The sequence below is a fragment of the Oncorhynchus mykiss genome, chromosome 16 (assembly GCF_057628025.1).
Source record: "Oncorhynchus mykiss isolate SJ-2025 chromosome 16, ASM5762802v1, whole genome shotgun sequence".
NCBI classification, from domain to species: domain Eukaryota; kingdom Metazoa; phylum Chordata; class Actinopteri; order Salmoniformes; family Salmonidae; genus Oncorhynchus; species Oncorhynchus mykiss.
Window position 1 is genome coordinate 44663211 of NC_143037.1, and position 23747 is coordinate 44686957.

Sequence of the window (23747 nt, forward strand, 5' to 3'; positions counted from 1 at the left end):
ATCCCATTGGATTTGAGGCATATAATATACAGAAATGTACATATTTTTTTGCTACGAAATAAGCAAAGTCTTTGGGTGACAGCGAGAGAAAACAAGCATGTACGCTTGCTATTGCTATAGCTCCGGACGCCGAGGGAAAGAGAGAGAGCGGACAGCTTCAAGGCTGGTGTCGAGATGAGTGTGGGCCGCAAGCAATGTTGGGATGAGTGGAATATTGGGACGGACACAGAAAGGTCGATTTCTTAGGAGGAATGGGAGGGGGGAAATGAGGAAGAAGATGAAGAAGAGGTCGGAGCTGAATTTGAGGAAGATGGCGTCAAAAATGGAGATGGAGTGTTGAAGAAGATTGGTGTCAAGTTCAAACAGCGAAACGTGCGCCAGACCGAGTTCTGGAGGTGAAATGGAAGTGAATGAGGGCGAGTTAAGTGAAGTGGAAGGTGTGATGAAGAGCTCGGAGCCCGAGCACGATAAAGAAGTATCGGGTCCAGTAGGAAGGATTTTTCTTTGCGATAGTGGATCCTTGCCTTTTGGCGTATCCATTTTTGGTGGGAAATTAGTTGGGTGCAGTTGAATCAGTGAAGGCAACCTGTAGTAGACTTGTGATATTTGTTTGTGTTTCTTCTGACCAGAGGGAGTGGGCTCTCCGTGTCACGCAACTTGGGTCAATATATGTTATCTCGCTTTGCTCTTAGGAACATGGCACCATTGAAATTAGTGTTTTCTGGGGTAGCGTTAAGTGTGGAGGTGGAGCAATTGAAGTCGAAGATTTCCTGGTGTTTGTGACGACCGCCGTATTTGGTGCGACGCAGTTCCGGTGGTGAAACAGGAGTCGCTGTCAGTCCTTTTGAGTTTTGAGTCTTTACTCGACAAAGTCATCTTAGGATATCAGTTATCCTGTTAGGGCTTTTGTGTTAAATCCACTGCGCTGTTTCAGGTGCACCATTTAAAGTCGTAACAGCAGTATGTAGGAGGACATTTTCAAGATGTGGGAATTGTGCAGAAGTACACGGGACAGAGGATTGTGTAGTTTCGTTGGATAAAGTTGTGTGTCAACTGTAGGGGTGGGGAAGTGTCCGTCTGGTGCGAGAGAGACAGGTGGAGGTGGCCAGAGTCAGAGTAGTGCAGGTGCGGTATGCTGAGGCAGTGAAGAAAGTAGAGGAGGATGGTTCAAGGGTCCTGAGAGGATGCCTGTGATTAGTGGATCTGTGCCAGCATAGAGGGATAGGTCAACGAGTGATATGTGCTTCAGTAAGGTTGGCTTTTTAGCTATGGTTATCAACTGTACCGCATAAATTGAATGTAAATCAGAGAAAATAGATGTTGTGGTGCAGAGAAGCATTTGGGTATACGATATTTGACTTCAGAAGTGTTACAGGGTGTGTTGAGTTGTGATGTCCTGTCCTCTCAGGCCGGTGTCGTGGTCAAAGTAGTGGAATGGGGTAGTTTTTTTTTTACGAGTGTAGCCTTAGTAGAAGGAACCATGAGCTATGGCAATCAGGGGACAAATAACAACAACGGATTAGCGACGTTTTCGTCTTTTGTATGATGAGGATGATTATTATATTATTATTTTAGTTTTTTATTCGGTTCATTACCAGTACAGTTGGTGGCGGCGTGCACTATTGAAGAATTGTTGCTACGTGATGATGTTGCTACGTTGAGACTCAAATCGATTGACACGTAGCTACAATTAGTAAACAAGGAAGAAAATTAAAAGTAGAGACAAATAAAATACAAGAAATAAAGCTATCTAGGTATGTATTTTCTTCGTTATAACGTTTAATTATGTATTAGTTAGTATTTGAGTTTAAATTCAAGCTAGCTAGAATAACATTAAATTAACGACGTAGCTGGACAATTCCATGGTAACGTTAACGGACTTAGATTTTTAACTTAAAAAATTACTAATAAAAACCATTGGTTTCAAAGTTTAACAAACCATACAACTTTATGCACGAAGACTACTTTTAACAATTTCCTCCGAACATTTGACAAAAACACATTTACAAGAAGAACTGTGCAGATACAAAGTTTGGTTACATAATCAAACTGGCAGAGATTGGCAACATAATTACGGTACATTTTTTTCCTGTAAATATTTGTATTGTTATTATTTATTCAGGGCTGCTAACTTTTGAAGAAAGCTTGTGTTGAGATTTGCTATATGAATTGAATTTCCCATGGCACAACTCCTAGATTGGGAGTCTGGGGGTTCTCCCCCAGGAAAATTGAATTTTTTTAAAGCTAATTTCCTGCAATTATATTTATTTTGACATGACTTAGGCCTATGACCAGAGTGGCTATTAAAAACCACAGGTCAGGTGTATTCAGGATGCTTTGAACATTTGACAACTTTGTTACTTTGAGATTTTGGGGGGATGAAATTGAAAGTCTAATTTAAAAATAATAATTTTGAAGTGGTTTGACACTATTAAGACAGTAATATCATTTGATGGAGAGACTGGCAAATGGGAGAAACAGTGGGAAGCTTGGAAGCAGGGATTGATTCCTGTTGTGGAAAGTTGTATGGGGCACATGCTGGGGAGTTTTACCACTACTCAAAGGCTCTGCTCAGGAAATACTAATATTAATGCTTGATGGCAGTGGGTAACCAAATCATATATTTCAGTTTCCTTCTCCATATATTGTTTTCAAGGTAAGGACACAAACATTTTGTAATCTGGGTAAACCCTGCATGCAATTCAGGAGTGTTGGCCACCCTTGATCTATGTTTCCCAAGCTGAGTGTTTGAAAATGTTCTTGTTCTAACAATTCATTTCTCAATCACCCAACCTTCAAGGATAATCTAATGAATATTCAGGTAGTTTTTTTAAATCGTATTTTTTAATTTTTTTATTATATAAAAAAAAAAAAAAAAATGTACCCCCATTTCTCCCCAATTTTGTGGTATCCAATTGTTGTTAGTAATTACTATCTTGTCTCATCGCTACAACTCCCGTACGGGCTCGGGAGAGACGAAGGTCCGAAAGCCATGCGTCCTCCGAAACACAACCCAACCAAGCCGCACTGCTCCTTAACCCAGCGCGCCTCCAACCTGGAAGCCAGCCGCACCAATGTGTCGGAGGAAACACCGTGTACCTGGCGACCTTGGTTAGCGCGCACTGCGCCCGGCCCGCCACAGGAGTCGCTGGTGCGCGATGAGACAAGGAAATCCATACCGGCCAAACCCTCCCTAACCCAGACGACGCTAGGCCAATTGTGCGTCGCCCCACGGACCTCCCGGTCGCGGCCGGCTGCGACAGAGCCTGGGCGTGAACCCAGAGTCTCTGGTGGCACAGCTAGTGCTGCGATGCAGTGATATTCAGGTAGTTTATGCAAACTAGTTGAAGATCCTTGCCATCATCTTACTCTACATAGACAAAATATGATGTGAATCCCCCTACCATCTCTGCCTAGCATGTGCACAAATACTAAAATGTTCAACATTTATATTTTAGGCCTGGAGCATTCAAAAATGTCCATAAAGGGCTGCAAAAATACATAGCCTGATATAATTAATTTTCAAAGACAATTAGGCATATCAGATTTCAAATATGTGATTACACTGGAAAAATAATGAAGAAGTGGAATGATAAAACCCGTGTGTGGAATAACAGTAGTGTTTTGCTAACAAGCACACTAATTACCCTATATTTTAGCCCATTGTTAAGCAGAAGAATTGTACCACTGATCAGACTAAATAAAGTAAATAGATAATAAAAACTAATGAAAACAAGATTACATAAATCTGCCCTTAACACCTAACCAAATTATTTTTCTATTTATTGTCCCCCTTCTAGAATCAAATTTACACTTTTGGGTTCACAATCTGTTTGACTAAATTATTTTCATAGTTCAGATCCCTCTACCAAACTTCCCTGCTAAAACATACTGTAGGTCTGTCTGCTGCCTTTTCGTTGTCACAGCCTAAAAGAAAATGCAAGTGTGGATTAAATCGATTTTAGTACATGCTGTCAAAAGGCTGCATTCTGCAATATGGACGGGAGTAACAGCAACCTAATTGTGTTGACAACATAAAACAGCGCTACTGTGCTGCTCTATTTCCAGTTTTATAAAGTCACCCGATACCGTTCTCTCTCTCTCTCCATTCAGCGTCACTCTACTAATGTTGAGGGACGTTTCTTTAAAACGCGCACCCAATCCCCCTGATCCCTTACATAACTAGACCAATCATATGCTTCATTGTGCAACGGTTAACAGTGCTGTGGTAAACCAGGACAATGGTAACACCGCTCACAATGTTAAATTGCAGGCGCAGATGCTACGATTTCAAAACGATTTGGAGCACAGTTGAAACGTATTCAATGGACTAATTAAGAAAATAAATGCAGTACTTTTCAATGCGTGAGATATGAGGTGTGGCGTGATGTGGGAGAGTTGGCTGCTCTGTTTACTGTGCAAATTGTTCAATGTAGTCATTGTGCATATGGTTTGGTAAACTTTTTGAAATCAATTGTGTTTGTTTGGCATTAAAAAAAATCGGAGTTTCAGTGTAATTCCCTTACTATGCAATTGCCCGGCTAAGGCACGGATAGCTACAGTCAAGAATCATTGGTAACGTCAGCTACATCAATCTATGTCATTTCCACCATCAACACAATAACTTTGACTTGTTTTTAGATCTGTCTCAGATCTCAGAATCCTGCCTCAATATGAACATATTTCACCACAGCATCAGATTTCATGCTCTCTTCAAGTTCTCCCAAATGTAAGCAGACCTAAATCAAGTTTCCAATGCAAATAATACTGCTCTGTTTGTAAGTTACTGACATGGTTAACTCAATGTTGTTTCCCCCAGTTCCCACTCTACCCAGTTACACCTGAAGAATGTCTACTCCAGCTTGGCAGTGTGCATGTTCGTGGCTGCAGCAGGCTCCTATGTCCATGTTGTCACACGGCTCTTTCAGGTAAACAGTAAGCACACCACCCCATAATAATAGACAAACATTGGCTAACAGAGAGTAACTAACAGATAGATGTTAGTCAATGGTGAAGCGATATCTAATCAAAAATACTACTGGCTTTATCATATTCCTTTAGGGTGGTTTGCTGTCACTTCTGTGTTCCCTGGGCATGATGGTTTGGTTGTCCATGACGCCACACAACTCGGAGACAGAGAAGAATAGACTGGCTATCCTTGCAGGGTTTGCTTTCTTCACAGGTAAACTCAGGGCTCTAGACAGCAATCTTTGACTATTCTTGACTGTAATATCTCAGTATAATTAGAACAAAAACTCAATATTGATTGAAGAACACTATGGCCAATATGCCTAGTCAGTCAAATTGACTTTTTCTTTCTCACCAGGTGTTGGTCTTGGACCGGCAATGGATTTTGTCATTAACATTAACCCAAGGTGCTATTGAATATTGTTGGAAATAATTTCTTAAGTCTGTTTGTTTTTCAATTGAAGAGTCAAGAGAACGTGTCTTTGCCTATCTGGTCTCTCTAGCGTCATTGTGACAGCCTTCCTCGGAACCTCCATCATCTTCATCTGCTTCACTCTCAGTGCTCTGTACGCCAAGCGTAGGAGCTACCTCTACCTGGGAGGTACAAAGATGTTCTACACTATTCAGTAGCCTAGTTAACTCACTTAACATAAACCCTTTTGCTCTTCAGGAGCATAAGTCATTCACCTATTTCACAGAATTTATGTCAATTTAGTCAAGATATATACAGTTCATTCGGGAAAGTATTCAGACACCTTTTTCCACATTTTGTTACGTTAGTGTTATTCTAAAATTGATTGAATTTTTTCCCTCAGTAATCTACACACAATAATGACAAAAGAAAACAGGTTTTTAGAAATGTTGAAAAAAACAAACAAAAAACAGAAACACCTTATTTACATAACTATTCAGACCCTTTGCTATGAGACTCAAAATTGAGCTCTGGTTCATCCTGTTTCCATTGATCATCCTTGATGTTTCTACAACTTGATTGGAGTCCACCTGTGGTAAATTAAATTGATTGGACATGATTTGGAAAGGCACACACACCTGTCTAAGGTCCATTTGACAGTGCTTGTGAGAGAAAAAAAACAAGCCATGAGGTCGAAGGAATTGTCCGTAGAGCTCCGAGACAGGATAATGTCAAAGCACAGATCTGGGGAAGGGTACCAAAAAATGTCTGCAGCATTGAAGGTCCCCAAGAACACAGTGGCCGCCATCATTCTTAAATGGAAGAAGTTTGGAACCACCAAGACTCTTCCTAGAGCTAGCCGCCCAGCCAAACTTAGCAATTGGGGGAGAAGGAACTTGGTCAGGGAGGTAACCAAGAACCTGATGGTCACTCTGACAGAGCTTCAGAGTTCCTCTGTGGAGATGGGAGAACCTTCCAGAAGGACAACCATCTCTGCAGCACTCCAGCAATCAGGCCTTAATGGTAGAGTGGCCAGACGGAAGCCACTCCTCAGTGAAAGGTACATGACAGCCCACTTGGAGTTTGCCAAAAGGCACCTAAAGGACTCTCAGACCATGATACACAAGATTCTCAGGTCTGACGAAACCAAGATTGAACTCTTTGGCCTGAATGCCAAGTGTCACGTCTGAAGGAAACCTGGCACCATCCTTATGGTATAAGTATGGTGGTGACAGCATCATGCTGTGGGGATGTTTTTCAGCGGCACGGACTGGGAGACTAGTCAGGATTAAGGTAAAGATAAACGAAGCAAAGTGCAGAGAGGTCCTTGATGAAAACCTGCTCCAGAGCACTCAGGATGTCAGACTGGGGCAAAGGTTTACCTTCCAACAGGACGACCCTAAGCACACAGCCAAAATAAGGCAGGTATGGCTTCGGGACAAGTCTCTGAATGTGCTTGAGTGGCCCAGCCAGAGCCCGGACTTGAACCTGATCGAAAATCTCTGGAGAGACCTGAAAATAGCTATGCTGCGAGGCTCCCCATCCAACGTGATAGAGCTTGAGGAGAAATGGGATAAACTCCCCAAATACAGGGGTTCTAAGCTTGTTGTATCATACCAAAGAAGACTTGAGGCTGTAATTGGTGCCAAAGGTGCTGCAACAAAGTATTGAGTAAAGGGTCTTAATACTTATGTAAATGTGATATTTAAGTTTTTAAAATAAATTTGCTAAAATGTTTAAACCTGTTTTTGCTTTGAAATTATGGGGTATTTTGTGTCGTTTGATGAGGGGGGAAAAAACAATTTAATACATTTTAGAATAAGGCTGTAACGTAACAAAATGTGTAAACATTCAAGGGGTCTGAATACTTTCAGAATGCACTGTACATACACTGTATATACATATTTTTTTACCATGCGATTTACTACTTTGATTTGATGTGATGTGTTCTTTGTTGTCTTCTCAGGGACTCTGATGTCTGGATTGTCCATCTTGTTCCTTGTGTCTGTGTTGAACATGTTCTTTGGATCAGCAATACTCTTCAAGGTAGCCTAAATATTTATAGATCTATCTCTCTCGGGACTTGGATGTGAAGTGATTCCACTCATACATTGGAAGTGTGTAGTATAATTGTGAGGTCTCAGCAAGGTGACCCAGGTGTAACATAGCTCTTCTCTTCACTAACAGGCTCACATGTACATGGGGCTGGTCATTATGTGTGGCTTTGTTCTGTTCGACACTCAGCTCATCATTGAGAAAGCCGAGAACGGAGACAAGGACTACGTCTGGTGAGTCTTTTCAACATTTCACCAAATAATCAGTCGTAGTAAAGCTTTTTACTTTGCTGATGTATTAGAATGGGAAAATAATATATAAAGTAATTGCAATGAAGTAAATGTTTTTCTGTCTTTTGAAAGGCATTGCGTGGACCTGTTCCTCGACTTTGTGGCCATTTTCAGAAAACTCATGATTCTTCTTGCCATGAATGAGAAGGTAATTTTTGTATTTTTTTTTTTTTTACAGACAAAATATGAATCTATCATATAATTGACTTTTCCCTCATGTAAGCACATTTCACAATATGCAAATGGTGATATTTTATATTTTCAGGACAAGAAGAAAGAAAAGAAGTAGATGGAAGAAATCCAATTGAAGTTTCAAATAAAAAATGATCTGTGAGAAGGAACAGAACCAGCAACAAAGCCTCTGGTCTGCAATGCTATTGGTGTTTTTACTATTTGTCGTTCTTTGTTAACTTATGGTATATTGTTTATTTGCTTTGTTTTGAGCTTGCAAAAGGAGGTTACGATAAAAGGCTGTATTTTAAGCTACTGCTGCAGTGATGATGCTTGTCCTGTAGGGAGAGTGGTTGTTCTATGAAGGCCTCCGTTCGTTCGCAGAACTGTGAATTCTTTTGGCCAAGATTTTTCAGTGGACTGTTTTGAGCTTTTGGAGATTAATCATTGTTGTATTTTAAGTCTAATCATTGTTGTATTTTAAGTCATAATATTTTGGTTCGTTGTCAGTGCTATTCCCCGCATTCGTTTTTGTTTTAATTTATAGAAAGTTATGTGACTGACATGACCTGTGATAGTCTTGAGCACCACTCCTTAAGACCTATCTCTATTATTGTCTCCTGCTCCACGTATGTATGCTACCTTGAAGAATAACCTTATAAACAATCTCTTGGTACCGTTTTGGTAATTCAGATGACCTTTTCATGAAGATTTAGTGCACTTTATGGTCAGACTGGTGAGCTTTTGCGGCACAAAAAGGACTGGTCAAGGCTGTAGAATAGATAAACCAACTGCCGATGCATTCTCTCGCAAGATTTGTGCCAAATTGTATTTTCTTTCACGTTTTGATTATCTGTATACTGTGAAAAACACATTTCATAAGTGTAATTATGATAATCTAATTTGATACATTTTATTTAAATACATTTAAAAATACTTAACTAAATGCCTGTTTTTCATTGCAGTACATGCACGCAAACATGCTGATACACATTTCAATTGCAAGGTATATGGTGCAATTTTCTTGTATTTATTTGTGCTTCAGTGAGAACACAAGAAATAATCATAAAAACATTTTTTAAAGTATGTTGACATCTTGGCTGTTCAAGATTGACATCCAGCGTTAAAACAAGAATCTATTTTAGCCAGGTGACTGCATTTACACAATATTACAAAAAAATGGACAATTACCCAAATTATGTGGAGTTGATTTAACATGAAAATAAATAATACAAATACATATTAATTGGACAATAATGTAGCCACATCTCTTTTTCACAATATTATTGCTGGCGTCTATTACCTTCAAAGAATGGTGAGCTAAACTAAAAACATATTCTGACAAGCTTTCTTGGCAGTTACAGAGACATAATCTGAACAACACCATCAACAAATCATTTTATACTTCAAAATTGTAATGTATTTATTCAATAGCGAAAAATCACAAACATTAACATTAATTTTTTTTAAGAGCTCAAGATAACGGAATCAGTACATTGTCTGAACTGATAAAGAAAAGAGAAGGACATATTGGTAAGTACTTGCATGGTCAGGGTGTTCAGCGCTCTGTAGTCTATAATAAATATAGTAAGATCTTTTGGTGAGGGTCAGCGTAAGATTGAACAAGGCATATTCAATTTCAACAAAGACTGAGAATGTTTGATATTGTCATCTTGTCCGGATATTTCATAATCCTAAAATGATTTAAGTAACTATTTTGGTTAGCGGAGTGTGTTCTTTCCAATTACCTCCCGTCATAAAACAGTGATATTCTGAATAGTCTATATCCTTTGGGTTGTAGTTATCCTGAGGAGAGGTTTTTCTTTCCAGTTAACCTTGCAACATAGCTGGTGAGAAAGCATACATGTAAGTCCTAAGGGGACCATCTTATCACAGTCCTTATCCATATTCTTCTAAAGGTGGCCAGTGCCACTTGTACCCTTTTCACAATACTGAGCCAAACCAAGCTGGGTCGAACCAAGTTGTATCCGGCTGGCTTGGTTACGCATCCACCATAGAAGCTGAAACCATTCTGGAAAGGACAATGTGAAAAGGAAATAGTCGAGCCAGTCCAATGTGATTCGGGTTGACACGATAGTGTGAAAAGGGTATATCTTAGCACAGTCCATATCCCATGTTCTATTAAGGTGCGTCAGTCAGCACCCAGTAAGATCTGCAAAGCACCTGTCTCTCTGCCTCCCCCTGTCATCCCTGGCTACCACAGGAAGAGAGGCTGTCGTAGAGCGAGTCACTGAGTGACTCAGGGGTCTCTAGGACCTGGGGTCGGCTGGGGGAGAGGGCTTCCTCAGGCCTCTCCCTCACCAGCTCTAGGCCTGTCTCCCGGCCAAGGCCCATCTCTGGGGCACTGGGCGTACTGCGGATCTTCCCACGTCGGCTCAACCCTGTCTGGGCCGGCACCGGCAGACTGCTGGGGTCCATGTTACGAGAGACAGAGGGACCACAGGCCTTCTATAAGGAGGAGGCGGAAGAGGAGTGGAGAGAGGAGAGAGAGAGGGGGGAGAGAAGGAGGGAGGGAAGAGAGAGATAGTCATTTGTAAAAAGTTCACAAATGTCACAAATCCACAATTCATTTTTAATAATCCTATTCTAAATTATTCATGAGCACATCATTGTAAAGAATTCACATATTTCAAATTGAAAATAGTTAGTCTGACATTATTGTCATGTTTTCAACTCACCCCTCTGAATGGGGATACATAGGGGGCAGTCTCCACCTCTTCCTCCATGGCCAGGTACACCTCAGTGGGCCCTGCAGCGGACTTCAGGTTGGGGAATGTCCAGGTCTTTGAGTGGGGGGACAGCATGTGAGCTCCATAGGCTTCTTTGTCTGCAAAGGTTACAAAATACATTTGAGTCTTAAATGAAACAGGGCATACATAAAGCACATGGTTATTGTATAAAACTCATTAACATTTTTCCTATACCAAATCATCAGATTGCTATACCCTTATGATGATATGTTTGTTTTTGAGTATTGAATATTTAATATAGTGTATTGTGATATATTTCATATTACATACAGTGATAATGTATTTGATATTATGAATTGTGATGTATATTTCTCACTACTGTACCTTCATGAATGACCCCAGCTGTCTGTCTGTTCATGCCTTTCCCCTCCAGTACAGACCCGTACAGTACCGGGGTGGTCATCTCTCTGTGAGGTTGATAGCACTGCTCCAGGGATGAGGGTTCTCTGTCCAGGGTCCTAGCCCTCCTTCCTACCCTCCCTGGGGAACCAGAGGAGCCATGCTCAGCTCCAGCCCCCCTCATCTTAGACAGGCTTCTTCCTGCTGCCCCACTACTGTAGTCAGGCAGAGGGAACGTTCCAATGCCACTGTCTAGTGTGTAAGTGGAGGCTCCAGAAGCTAGTAGGAGAGGGGAGAAGGTAGAGAGAGAGAGGAGAGGAATTGTACTTGTTACATTTTGATAAATGTCCATGTTGTCATTTTCAGTTAATAGCTCCTACAGTTGAAGTCGGTAGTTTACATACACCTTAGCCAAATACATTTAAACTCAATTTTCCACAACTCCTGACATTTAATTATAGTAAAAAATTCCCTGTCTTAGGATCACCACTTTATTTTAAGAATGTTAAATGTCAGAATAATAGTAGAGAGAATGATTTATTTCAGCTTTTAATTCTTTCATCACATTCCCAGTGGGTCAGAAGTTTACATACACTCAATTAGTATTTGGTAGCATTGCCTTTAAATTGTTTAACTTGGGTCAAACGTTTCAGGTAGCCTTCCACAAGCTTTCCACAATAAGTTGGGTGTATTTTGGCCCATTCCTCCTGACAAAGCTGATGTAACAGTCAGGTTTGTAGGCCTCCCTGCTCGCACACACCTTTTCAGTTCTGCCCACACATTTTCTATGGGATTGAGGTCAGGGTTTTGTGATGGCCACTCCAATACCTTGACTTTGTTGTCCTTAAGCCATTTTGACACAACTTTGGAAGTATGCTTGGGGTCATTGTCCATTTGGAAGACCCATTTGCGACTAAGCTTTAACTTCCTGACTGATGTCTTGAGATGTTGCTTCAATATATCAACAATTTTCCTACCTCATGATGCCATCTAGTTTGTGAAGTGCACCAGTCCCTCCTGCAGCAAAGCACCCCCACAACATGATGCTGCCACCCCCGTGCTTCACGGTTGGGGTGGTGTTCTTCGGCTTGCAAGCCTCCCCCTTTATCCTCCAAACATAACGATGGACATTATGGCCAAACAGAGCTATTTTTGTTTCATCAGACCAGAGGACATTTCTACACAAAGTACGATCTTTGTCCCCATGTGCAGTTGCAAACCGTAGTCTGGCTTTTTTATGGCGGTTTTGGAGCAGTGGCTTCTTCCTTGCTGAGCGGCCTTTCAGGTTATGTCGATATAGGACTTGTTTTACTGTGGATATAGATACTTTTGCACCTGTTTCCTCCAGCATCTTCACAAGGTCCTTTGCTGATGTTCTGGGATTGATTTGCACTTTTCGCACTAAAGTATGTTCATCTCTAGGAGACAGAACGTGTCTCCTTCCTGAGCGGTATGACGGCTGCGTGGTCCCATGGTGTTAATACTTGCGTACTATTGTTTGTACAGATGAACGTGGTACCTTCAGGAGTTTGGAAATTGGAGGCCTACAATTTTTTTTCTAAGCTCTTGGTTGATTTCTTTTGATTTTCCTTTGAGGTCAAGCAAAGAGGCATTGAGTTTGAAGGTAGGCCTTGAAATACATCCACAGGTACACCTCCAATTTACTCAAATGATGTCAATTAGCCTATCAGAAGCTTCTAAAGCCATGTCATCATTTTCTGGAATTTTCCAAGCTGTTTAAAGGCACAGTCAACTTAGTGTATGTAAACTTCTGAACCACTTCTGAACCACTAGAATTGTCTGTAAACAATTGTTGGAAAAATGACTTGTGTCATGCACAAAGTAAATGTCCTAACCGATTTGCCAAAACTATAGTTTGTTAACAAGAAATTTGTGGAGTGGTTTGAAAAACTTTTAATTTTTTTTTTACATTTAACTCCTTTTTCTCCCCAATTTCTTGTCTCATCGCTACAACTCCCGTACGGGCTCGGGAGAGACGAAGGTTGAAAGTCATGCGTCCTCCGATACACAACCCAACCAAGCCGCAATGCTTCTTAACACAGCGCCATCCAACACGGAAGACAGCCGCACCTGGCACTGCGCCCGGTCCGCCACAGGAGTCGCTGGTGCGCGATGAGACAAGGATTTCCCTACCGGCCAAACCCTCCCTAACCCGGACGACGCTAGGCCAATTGTGCATCGCCCCACGGACCTTCCTGTCGCGGCCGGTTACGACAGAGCCAGGGTCTCTAGTGGCACAGCTGGCGCTGCAGTACAGCGCCCTTAACCACTGCGCCACCCGGGAGGCCCGAAAAATTAGTTTTAATGACCCCAACCAAAGTGTATGTAAACTTCCGACTTCAACTGTATGTACCAAAGGCAATTATGAAATGTAAAATATTCTCTGTTTTGATTATGTAAAGTGTAAGGATGAACTAAATACAAGCAAGACTGGATCCCTCCATCAACAAGGATTGTGAGCAGACCATTTTCCTACCTGCAAAGGGCGGGTAGTGAACTAGGTCCGCTAAATTCTCATCTGAGGGGACGTTGCTTATCAGATGTTCTGAACCCTGAGTAAAGAAAAAACAGAAACAGAGTTAATTAAGTGAAATAACAGCCAAAAAAACATACATAGTACACACAACAATAATCACATAATAACATAAGCCACACATAATAAAGTAACAAATACAACCTTGAGCAACAATGAATGGGGTTCACAGGACCAAGATCAGTTTTTTGAGCATTAGCGTGACCTATGCAAGAATGAGTTGTTAATAGTTTCCTTGTTGTTGGAGACATCAATACCAAATTCAGTGTGGTTCATCTTAGGGACGACCATGATAGAGATGCCAAGTTTCGAGTTGATAGGCAACTGTGGAGTGGATTAACAGTGGTTTAAATGGACATGTAAAGTCAGATCTTTGATTGGTCAACTTTTGACTAATCCTTTTAGCTTTTCTCAAACTAAGTTCAAGTGGAACTGACAGCATTTTAGCAACATTAAATCAGATTAAAATCTGTTCATATACACCCCCAGGAAGAATGACACCTTTAAAAAAACATGTTTTGTAATTTTCACATTTTCATAAATTCATAGAATGTTTGGGAACGAGGTAGAGTAAGGTATTTGTGAAAATTCTGTAGAGTGGGAAAGTGGCCGTGTCGCTTGGACAATTAATAGACACTGCAGTAAATAAAACCGAATAAAAACATCTGTCGTCCTGGACAGGAGTCTATGCAGACCGGTGCGTTATAGCCAATCAGAGCTACAGTAAGCCTTTATGCAAATAAGCCATTTTCAACAGCGCAGCTTTAGATCATTAGAACACATTCTTCAAAAGCCAAAAAATACACCTGAATGGATTTCTGAAAATATGTACAGTAAATACCAAGATAGTCCTCTTACATTTGGGAATTTTACAGTCCTATTGATCAAACAACCATGAAAAGGTAGGCTCTCTCCCTCAGTTATGCACATCAACAACAACAATATCCACAACTAATGCTAGCCAGAGTGAGATGATCTTAAAATAAACAAGGGAATATTAGATAAACCCTCTCAAATGTTTTTCAGCTAGTTGGCCGTCAAAATTGCACTGATAAACGATGGAGAATAGTAGCCTACTCTTCCTTCTGCAGATTGCCTGCCAATGCATGCTTGTCCCAACTAATGATGTACACTGCTCAAAAAAATAAAGGGAACACTAAAATAACACATCCTAGATCTGAATGAATTAAATATTCTTATTAAATACTTTTTTCTTTACATAGTTGAATGTGCTGACAACAAAATCAAACAAAAATTATCAATGGAAATCAAATTTATCAACCGATGGAGGTCTGGATTTGGAGTCACACTCAAAATTAAAAGTGGAAAACCACACTACAGGCTGATCCAACTTTGATGTAATGTCCTTAAAACAACTCAAAATGAGGCTCAGTAGTGTGTGTGGCCTCCATGTGCCTGTATGACCTCCCTACAACGCCTGGGCATGATCCTGATGAGGTGGCGAATGGTCTCCTGAGGGATCTCCTCCCAAACCTGGACTAAAGCATCCGCCAACTCCTAGACAGTCTGTGGTGCAACGTGGCGTTGGTGGATGGAGTGAGACATGATGTCCCAGATGTGCTCAATTGGATTCAGGTCTGGGGAACGGGCAGGCCAGTCCATAGCATCAATGCCTTCCTCTTGCAGGAACTGCTGACACACTCCAGCCACATGAGGTCTAGCATTGTCTTGCATTAGGAGGATCCCAGGGCCAACCGCACCAGCATATGGTCTCACAAGGGGTCTGAGGATCTCATCTCGGTACCTAATGGCAGTCAGGCTACCTCTGGCGAGCACATGGAGGGCTGTGCGGCCCCCCAAAGAAATGCCACCCCACACCATGACTCACCCACCGCCAAACCGGTCATGCTAGAGGATGTTGCAGGCAGCAGAACGTTCTCCACGGCGTCTCCAGACTCGGTCACGTGCTCAGTGTGAACCTGCTTTCATCTGTGAAGAGCACAGGGCGCCAGTGGCGAATTTGCCAATCTTGGTGTTCTCTGGCAAATGCCAAACGTCCTGCACGGTGTTGGGATGTAAGCACAACCCCCACCTGTGGACATCGGGCCGTCATACCACCCTCATGGAGTCTGTTTCTGACCGTTTGAGCAGACACATGCACATTTGTGGCATGCTGGAGGTCATTTTGCAGGGCTCTGGCAGTGCTCCTCCTTGCACAAAGGCGGAGGTAGCGGTCCTGCTGCTGGGTTGTTGCCCTCCTACGGCCTCCTCCACGTCTCCTGATGTACTGGCCTGTCTCCTGGTAGCGCCTCCATGCTCTGGACACTACGCTGACAGACACAGTAAACCTTCTTGCCACAGCTCGCATTGATGTGCCATCCTGGATGAGCTGCACTACCTGAGCCACTTGTGTGGGTTGTAGACTCCGTCTCATGCTACCACTAGAGTGAAAGCACCGCCAGCATTCAAAAGTGACCAAAACATCAGTCAGGAAGCATAGGAACTGAGAAGTGGTCTGTGGTCCCCACCTGCAGAACCACTCCTTTATTGGGGGTGTCTTGCTAATTGCCTATAATTTCCACCTGTTGTCTATTCCATTTGCACAACAGCATGTGAAATTTATTGTCAATCAGTGTTGCTTCCTAAGTGGACAGTGTGATTGACTTGGAGTTACATTGTGTTGTTTAAGTGTTCCCTTTATTTTTTTGAGCAGTGTATATAAACCCTGGATTGCGAATGCTATGTATTGGCCATTGAGAGGCTTTGAAACTACCTGTCGGCCATATTGGCACTCTCCAGTAGGCACAGTCATCCATAGGAATTCAACAGTATTTAAATTACACTGAACAAAAATGTAAACACAACATGTAAGGTGCTGGTCCCATGTTTCATTAGCTGAAATAAATGAGGAGAATGTATGTCTTTCAGCCACCCATGGCTGAACCCCTGCCCAGTCATGTGAAATCCATAGATTAGGGCCTAATGATTTTATTTAAATTGACTGATTTCCTTATATGAACTGTAACTCAGCAAAATCTTTGAAATTGTTGCATGTTGCGTTTCTATTTTTGTTCAGTATGAATGTTCCAAGGACAAAATTACACGTATTTAAGTATTTTTGTTGTTGTAGTGGGGACAGTAAAATTAGTCATCTCAATGAATTATTACTTTAAGGATTTTAAAAAAATATATAAAAACATATGTTTGTATGTTTAGCTCACATAATAATTTAAAAGTATGCACTAAGGTGTCTGTAATAGAATACAGGTGGCAAAAACAAATGTAGACATTAATAAATGCATTTCTATATCTTCCAAAATACCTTTGAAGGAAAGGAGGCACAGTGGCTTTAACACAAAACCCCCTACTGGTCATCTAGTGTATGGTTCACTCATTAATCCAGTGTTGAATTGCTAAATTGTAATTATTTCGCCACTATGGCCTATTTATTGCCTTACCTCCCTAATCTTCTACATTTGCACACACTGTATATTGACTTTTCTATTGTGTTATTGACTGTACGTTTGTTTATTCCATGTGTAACTCTTGTTTGTGTCGCACTGCTTTTCTTTATCTTAGCCAGGTCACAGTTGTAAATGAGAACTTGTTCTCAACTAGCCTACCTGGTTAAATAAAGGCGAAATAAAATGTCAAAAATAATAAAAAATTAGAACCAATAATTTACATGAACCCTAGATTGCAGATGCTATTTATTGGCCATTGAGAGTCTTCGAAACCACCGGTCCGCCATATTGGCACTCCCTAGTAGGATCAGTCCTCCACGGGAATGAATGGAATTACACAATTTAATTTTTGTTGTTGTGGGGACAGTAACATTCATACTCTCTAAAAAAATGCTTTCAGGAAAATGTTTATTATTATTATTTATTTTTTATGTTTAGCTCACATAGTATAATTTAAAAGTATGCATTACGGTGTCTAATAGACTGAATGTGTCAAAAACGGATGTCGACATTAATAAATGCATTTCTATAGCTTCCAAAATATATTTTTTACATTTCAGGACTGCCAAGATTTCTATACAGCACCCCTGTCAGTCATCCAGGGTTTATACACATCATTGGTCCCAAACCACATTTTGACAACTGAATGGGAACTTGCCTGCCTGCCTGCCCATTTGATCGACAACTAAGGGTGCATTTGTAAATTGCCTCGTGTGTCAGAGTGCGCTCTGGGTTGTTCGTAAACTCAGAGCGTTGTCAGATTGTCTGTTCGTAAATTCAGAGAGTTTTGCTGGACACTGGACGCTCTGGCCAAGGAGTAGGGTTGATCCGAGCTTTCCTCACAACGGCAGTCAAGCACCCAAGCTAACTGGCTAAAGCTGGCTAGCTTGCTAGTTACTTCCAGAAACAAATTAGAGAACACTTCACTGACCATTTCACTCACCCTAGCAGAGTTGGTTAAGCTGTTCATGTTATCTGGAGGATTAGTGACTAACTGTGCTGCTGGCAACAATTAAATCACTTTTTTTTCTGATGTTTACTGACACCTATGGAAGCCAATTCCCACCACCATTTCTTAATGCCAATACTATCTAAAAATGCCAAAATACTAAGTCAAAATTTCGACATACTATCTCTAAATTTCGACATGCTAGGTCAGAATTTCAAGATACTAAGTCCAAATTTTGAGACACTAACTTGGATTTAGAAAATAGTAGAACATAGGATATGTTTCTTCATTTGTAGCATTACGTGGCAATTTCCATCTATCCACGTTGCAGAGATCAGTACAGCAGGGCCACCGGCTGTGGCGAGCTGGAATTTTCCAACACTTTTGATTCAGTTTAATAAAAAAATATTGACACAAAAGCGTTGAAAAGAGGGAAAAGTACTATTGTTTAGACTGATTTGCCTCATGACTTGTCAACTTGTGCACAATTAATCTGTGCTTCAGTCTGATCAACTGTATGTTACTGATAACAACCACAGTTGCAGGTAGCCTAGAGACGCCTATGCACGCTGATCCCCTCTGACCAAGGGAAAAGAAGAGGTAACGTCATTTACTTCTAGCCTAAGCTATGTAATGCATTTATAGTCTAAGCTATGTAATGTATTTATAGCCATTTGTGTTAAGAGAAAATGTGAATGTGATCAAATTTGGTTTGCATTCAAACTTCAGGTGGCTAGGCTACCTAGACCTTATCAATTCAAAATTATTGACTGGAATTAATCAACACAATAGTGATGACATTTTTATTTATTTTATTTAACCTTTATTTAACTAGGGAAGTCAGTTAAGAACAAATTCTCATTTACAATGACGACCTACCCAGATGACGCTGGGCCAACTGTGCGCCGCCCTATGGGACTCCCAATCACGGCCGGTTGTGATACAGCCTGGAATCGAACCAGGATCTGTAGTGACGCCTCTAACACTGAGATGCAGTGCCTTAGACCACTGTGCGAGTAACTTTTTAATTACAGATGCAAAGGCCTACACGATGCAACCCTGCAGAAAGCAAACTCAGCCCTCTTAGTTCTATTATCCAATCACAGCTGTTGTCGATAACTATTATTATTTTTTAATCTTGTCCCAGATAAAACCGTTTTACAGCTGATTTATTACTTTGTTATTCCCTCCAACTTGGGTCCGAAGTTTTACCTGGTTAGGTTAGGAGAGGTTTGAGGACCACTGGGCTAAGGGAACCCCAGAGGTTTCACAATTTTTTTTGTTGCCCAGAACTTGTTCACCTGATTCAGAGTGCGCTCTTCACAGACAAATCCCAATTTCAACTGTACCGGGCAGATGTCAGACAGCATGTATGGCGTTTTGTGGGCGAGCGGTGTGCTGATGTCAACGTTGTGAACAGAGTGCCCCATGGTGGCGGTGGCGTTATATGGGCAGGCATAAGCTACGGACCACAAACACAATTCCATTTTATCGATGGCAATTTGAATGCCCTGAGATACCGTGACGAGATCCTAAGGCCCATTCAGCACGATAATAATGGCGCAAGGATCTGTACACAATTCCTGGAAGCTGAAAATGCCACAGACATGTCACCACCCATTGAGCTAGAGCTGAGCGATATATCAAATTAATTCAAATGTATGTTTTTTTTTGCGCAATATTCCAATTGCCTGTATCGCAAGAATGTAGGTTTTGTGTCCGCTTTTTCTCATGTTGTATTTTTGGTCTTGTCTCCTTCGCTCCTCTTTGTGCACCTTCCTATTTACACCAGAGATGTCGATATAATGACGAGATTCACGTCTCCGCTCTAACAATGGGAGTCATTGTCCCAAATGCGGGAAGGCTGTGACAAGCTGTCTCACCCTGATCTTTTTCACCTGTCTTGTGCTTGTCTCCACCTCCCACCAGGTGTCTCCAATTTTCCCCATTATCCTCTGTGCATTTATACCTGCGTGTTCTGTTTGTCTGTTGCCAGTTCATCTTGTCTTGCCAAGTTTTACCAGCGCTTTTTGCAGTTTTCCAGTCTTTGAAGTTTCTGTTTTCTAGTCCTCCCCGTTCTGATTATTCTGCCTGCCCTGACCCTGAGCCTGCCGTCCTGTACCTGTCGGACTCTGATCTGTTTGCAAACCTCTTTTTGTCCTTGACCTGCCCTTTGCCTGCTCCCCGTGTTATAATAAATTATCTGAGAACTGAATCATCTACCTCCTGTGTCTGTATCTGGGTCATATCCTGAGTCGTGAGAGTACGAACTGGCCATGACTTACCCAGCAGAATCCTACCAGCCCCGCAACGCTGTCTGTCTACAAGGAGCCACCATTGGAAGACACGGAATGCCATGACCAGGGTTTCAACTCAGTGCTGGAGCAATTCCGCGGGTTATCTACTAAGCAGCAAGCCACTACAGTAACCCCCCGCTACCAGTGGTGCTACTCCCCAATCTAGCCCGGCTTCCAGAGAACCCTGCTTACCTCCTCCGCAGCGCTACGTTGGAGATCCAGGATCCTGCCTGGCGTTTCTCTCCCAGTGTTCTCTCATCTTTGAGCTGGAGCCCTCTTCGTTTCCCTCAGATCGCTCGAGAATAGCATACTTGATGACGCTGATGTCTGGGAGGGCTCTCGCCTGGGCTACGGCAGTGTGGGAGCAACAATCCACCATTTGCCTCAGTCTGGAGGAGTTTGTGGCAGAGGTTAGAAAGGTGTTCGATTCTCTGTTGTCCGGGAGAGAGGCTGCTCGTAAGCATCTGCGCCAAGACTCCCATAGTGTGGCAGACTATGCAGTAGGTTTTCGCACTTTGGCCGTTGAGAATGCCTGGAACCCGTAAGCTCTTTTCGACACGTTCCTGAATGGATTATCAGAGGTAGTCAAAGACGAGCTCGCAGCCCGGGAGCTTCCCATGGACCCTTGACTCTCTCATAGCCTTGACTGCAATAGTCTGCTCCCTGTCACACTCGCCCGTCCAAGGTGCACCTCCGAGGAATCCCGGAAGTACCCGGGAGAATCCGATGTCACCCGAGTTCCCACGGGAATCACCGAGGGCTATCGACTCGCTTCCTCCGGAGCCCATGCAACTTGGCAGGGCCAGATTTTCTCCTGCTGAACACTTACGCAGACTGAGCACCGAGAGCTGTCTGTATTGTGGAACTGCAGGACATTACATATCTACCTGTCCATTAAAAGACCAGGGTCATCAAGCAGGTATGAGTATGCTGGTTAGCCGTAGAGGAAGTTTCCCTTCTTCCATTACTCGCACCCCTCTCCATGCTATTCTGTTGTGGGGTGACCAGTCCAAATGTCTCCGGGTGCTCATTGACTCTGGGGCCGACGAGAGCTTTTTGTTAAATCAGAAAAATGTGAATTCCATCTCCTTCCTAGGGTACGTCATTGCTGCTGGAAATATTCAGCTGGACTCTGACAAGGTGAGAGAGGTGATGGATTGGCCTCAACTCACATCCAGAGTACAACTGCAACATTTCCTGTGGTTTGTTCATTTCTACCGCCGCTTCATCCGGGGTTACAGCACCCTGGCTTCCCCCCTCTCAGCACTCACCTCTCCCAAAGTTCCATTCACGTGGTCTCCAGCAGCTGACTGGGCGTTCTCGGACCTCAAGCATTGGTTTATTACAGCTCCCATTTTAACCCATCCGGACCCGTCCCATCAGCTTGCCTCAGACTTTAGAGTGTTCTGTCCCAGCGTTTTGCCAATGACCAAAAGTTGCATCCCTGCGTTTTCCTTTCCCATCGTCTTAACCCTGAAGAGAGGAACTACGATGTGGGAAATCGAGAACTACTCGCGGCCAAGATGGTGTTGGAGGAGTGGAGGCACTGGTTAGAGGGGGCGGAACATCCATTCGTAGTGTACACTGATCACAAGAACCTGGAATATCTCCACACCGCCTCAACTCTAGGCAAGCTTGATGTGCCCTGCTTTTCACTCTGTTCAATTCACGATTTCCTACCACCCGGGGTCCAAGAATGTCTCATGCTTCTATAGACCAGCTGCTACACCGTCGGACCCCGAGACCATCCTCCCTACCTCTTGTCTCATATATCCCTGGACTTCGTCACTGGTCTCCCTCCATCAGATGGCAACACCACAATCCTTACAGTGGTGGATAGGTTTTCCAAAGTTTCCCATTTCATTCCCCTTCCCAAGTTACCCTCAGCCAAGGAGACGGCCCAGCTCATGGTGCAGCACATCTTCCGGATCCATGGACTTCCGGTGGACATTGTCTGCGATCGTGGTCCTCAGTTTCTGGAAGGCGATCTGCACCCTCATTGGGTCGTCGGCCAGCCTGCCCTCTGGTTTTCACCCCGTCTAACGGCCAGTCGGAGCGAGGACCTGGAGACGGCTCTTCGTTGCCTCGTCTCTGCCCACCCCACCCCCTGGAATCAGCAACTAGTGTGGGTGGAATACGCCCGCAACACCTTTCCCTGCTTGGCCACTGGTCTCTCGCCTTTCGAGTGTTCCCTGGGATATCAGCCCCCACTCTTCCCTGAGGAAGAGGTCAACATACCCTCAGCCCAGATGTTCGTCCGCCGTTGTCGCCGTACCTAGAAGAGAGCCCGGCCCACTCTTCTCAAGATCACCTCCAAGTATCGGTAACAGGCGGACTGCCACCGGACCCCTGCTACCCACTACCGTCTTGGGCTGCCCACTTGGGATCTACCCCTCCGGGTGGAGTCCCGTAAACTTCCCCCCCCGTTTTATTGGCCCTTTCCCCATCTCAAATATTCTTAGCCCCTCTGCTGTTTATCTTCTGTTGCCCCACACCCTTTGTATACATCCTACGTTTCATGTGTCTAGGATTAAACCTCTATCTCCTGTTTCTTGCCGTTCTGTCCCTGATTGACGCTGCCCTGTATTACTGACCCTCCAGCCTCTCACGCCAACAAAGATGATAGACCACATCTTCCTCTCTAACAATGCAGTTTCAACTCGCTATTTGTATTTAAGATTTGGTCCAACAGAATTGGTCATATGGACACAAACACATTGAGACATAATTTTACTGTAATAGAGGATATGTTCACTCTTCTAACAATACTCTTTTTATGTCTCAACTACTCAAATTGCACGCCGAGCAGACACTACTGAGAGTGTCAATGAACATTGATTCTGGAAAATGAATGCTCAGTTGGTCACACACAGCATTGGGGTACCACCTAATTCATTGTTATACTAGCTGTCTAGTCTGTGTTTGATAAATGTGCAACAAGCTTAAAACACAATTATATAAGGAACTGGCAATTAATTCTGAGAAATAAGGTAGCCCACTCTTATCACCAATCCCTTCGTTCTTCCTCAAACTAAGTTAAGAGCTGTACCATGGGCCTACACATCGTGTTATTATGGTTCATGGGAATGGGAATAGGTTTTTCAAAGGTTTTTCCCAATTTCCAGAATGATGGACCTGATAGGTCCTTGAAGCAAAGTTGTTCGGCATGAAGAAAGACGCCTACACACAAAGTGGGCTCCAGTTTCTGTGTATCAAATTATCTATATATATTTTTTTAAATGCTTGAGTTATTTGACCATGTCAAGGAAAAAATAAGAAAAAAAATTCAGACAATAACAATACCTTTGCTGTGAACCCCTAATGAATACTCATTGTAACTCAGCTGCAGCCTACCTTCTGCATGTCCTCTCTGTTGGCGGTGTGGCTGATGATGCTGTCAGTATTGTGGCTGCTGAACGGTCTGGAAGTCTTACAGTCAAAGGAGAGGCGTCTCTGAGCCACACTGATGCCACTGAAGTCCTTCCCATCCACCCTACAGTCACACCAGATAACGGA

At 42.7% G+C, this 23747-nt stretch overlaps 2 protein-coding genes across 6 annotated transcripts in view; one reads left to right on the forward strand and one right to left on the reverse strand.

The window, feature by feature from the left end:
- Positions 1-32: 32 nt before the first annotated feature.
- LOC110492021 (putative Bax inhibitor 1) lies at positions 33-8843 on the forward strand. 3 transcript variants are annotated; one of them, XM_021565975.3, is made up of 10 exons: positions 33-1754; positions 4642-4729; positions 4820-4928; positions 5062-5182; positions 5327-5375; positions 5472-5569; positions 7347-7426; positions 7568-7668; positions 7798-7873; positions 7991-8843. In XM_021565975.3, the coding sequence occupies exons 2-10, from the start codon at positions 4674-4676 to the stop codon at positions 8012-8014; spliced, it is 714 nt and encodes a 237-aa protein (XP_021421650.1). In that variant the 5' UTR covers positions 33-1754; positions 4642-4673; the 3' UTR covers positions 8015-8843. The 3 variants fall into 3 exon arrangements, with proteins under 3 accessions (XP_021421650.1, XP_090058984.1, XP_090058983.1); XM_090202858.1 differs by having other exon boundaries at positions 114-395; XM_090202857.1 differs by having other exon boundaries at positions 862-2076.
- Positions 8844-8907: 64 nt separating this feature from the next.
- LOC110492019 (nck-associated protein 5-like) overlaps positions 8908-23747 on the reverse strand; it is a 49773-nt gene continuing 34933 nt past the window's right edge. For all 3 annotated transcript variants that reach the window (XM_021565973.3, XM_021565972.3, XM_090202856.1), the window contains 5 exons: positions 23586-23724; positions 13504-13579; positions 10992-11285; positions 10596-10744; positions 8908-10365 (listed from right to left, as the gene is read on the reverse strand). In XM_021565973.3, coding sequence (XP_021421648.3) covers positions 10102-10365; positions 10596-10744; positions 10992-11285; positions 13504-13579; positions 23586-23724 — 922 coding nt within the window. In that variant the 3' untranslated portion in view covers positions 8908-10101. The remainder of the gene's footprint in view (positions 10366-10595; positions 10745-10991; positions 11286-13503; positions 13580-23585; positions 23725-23747) is intronic.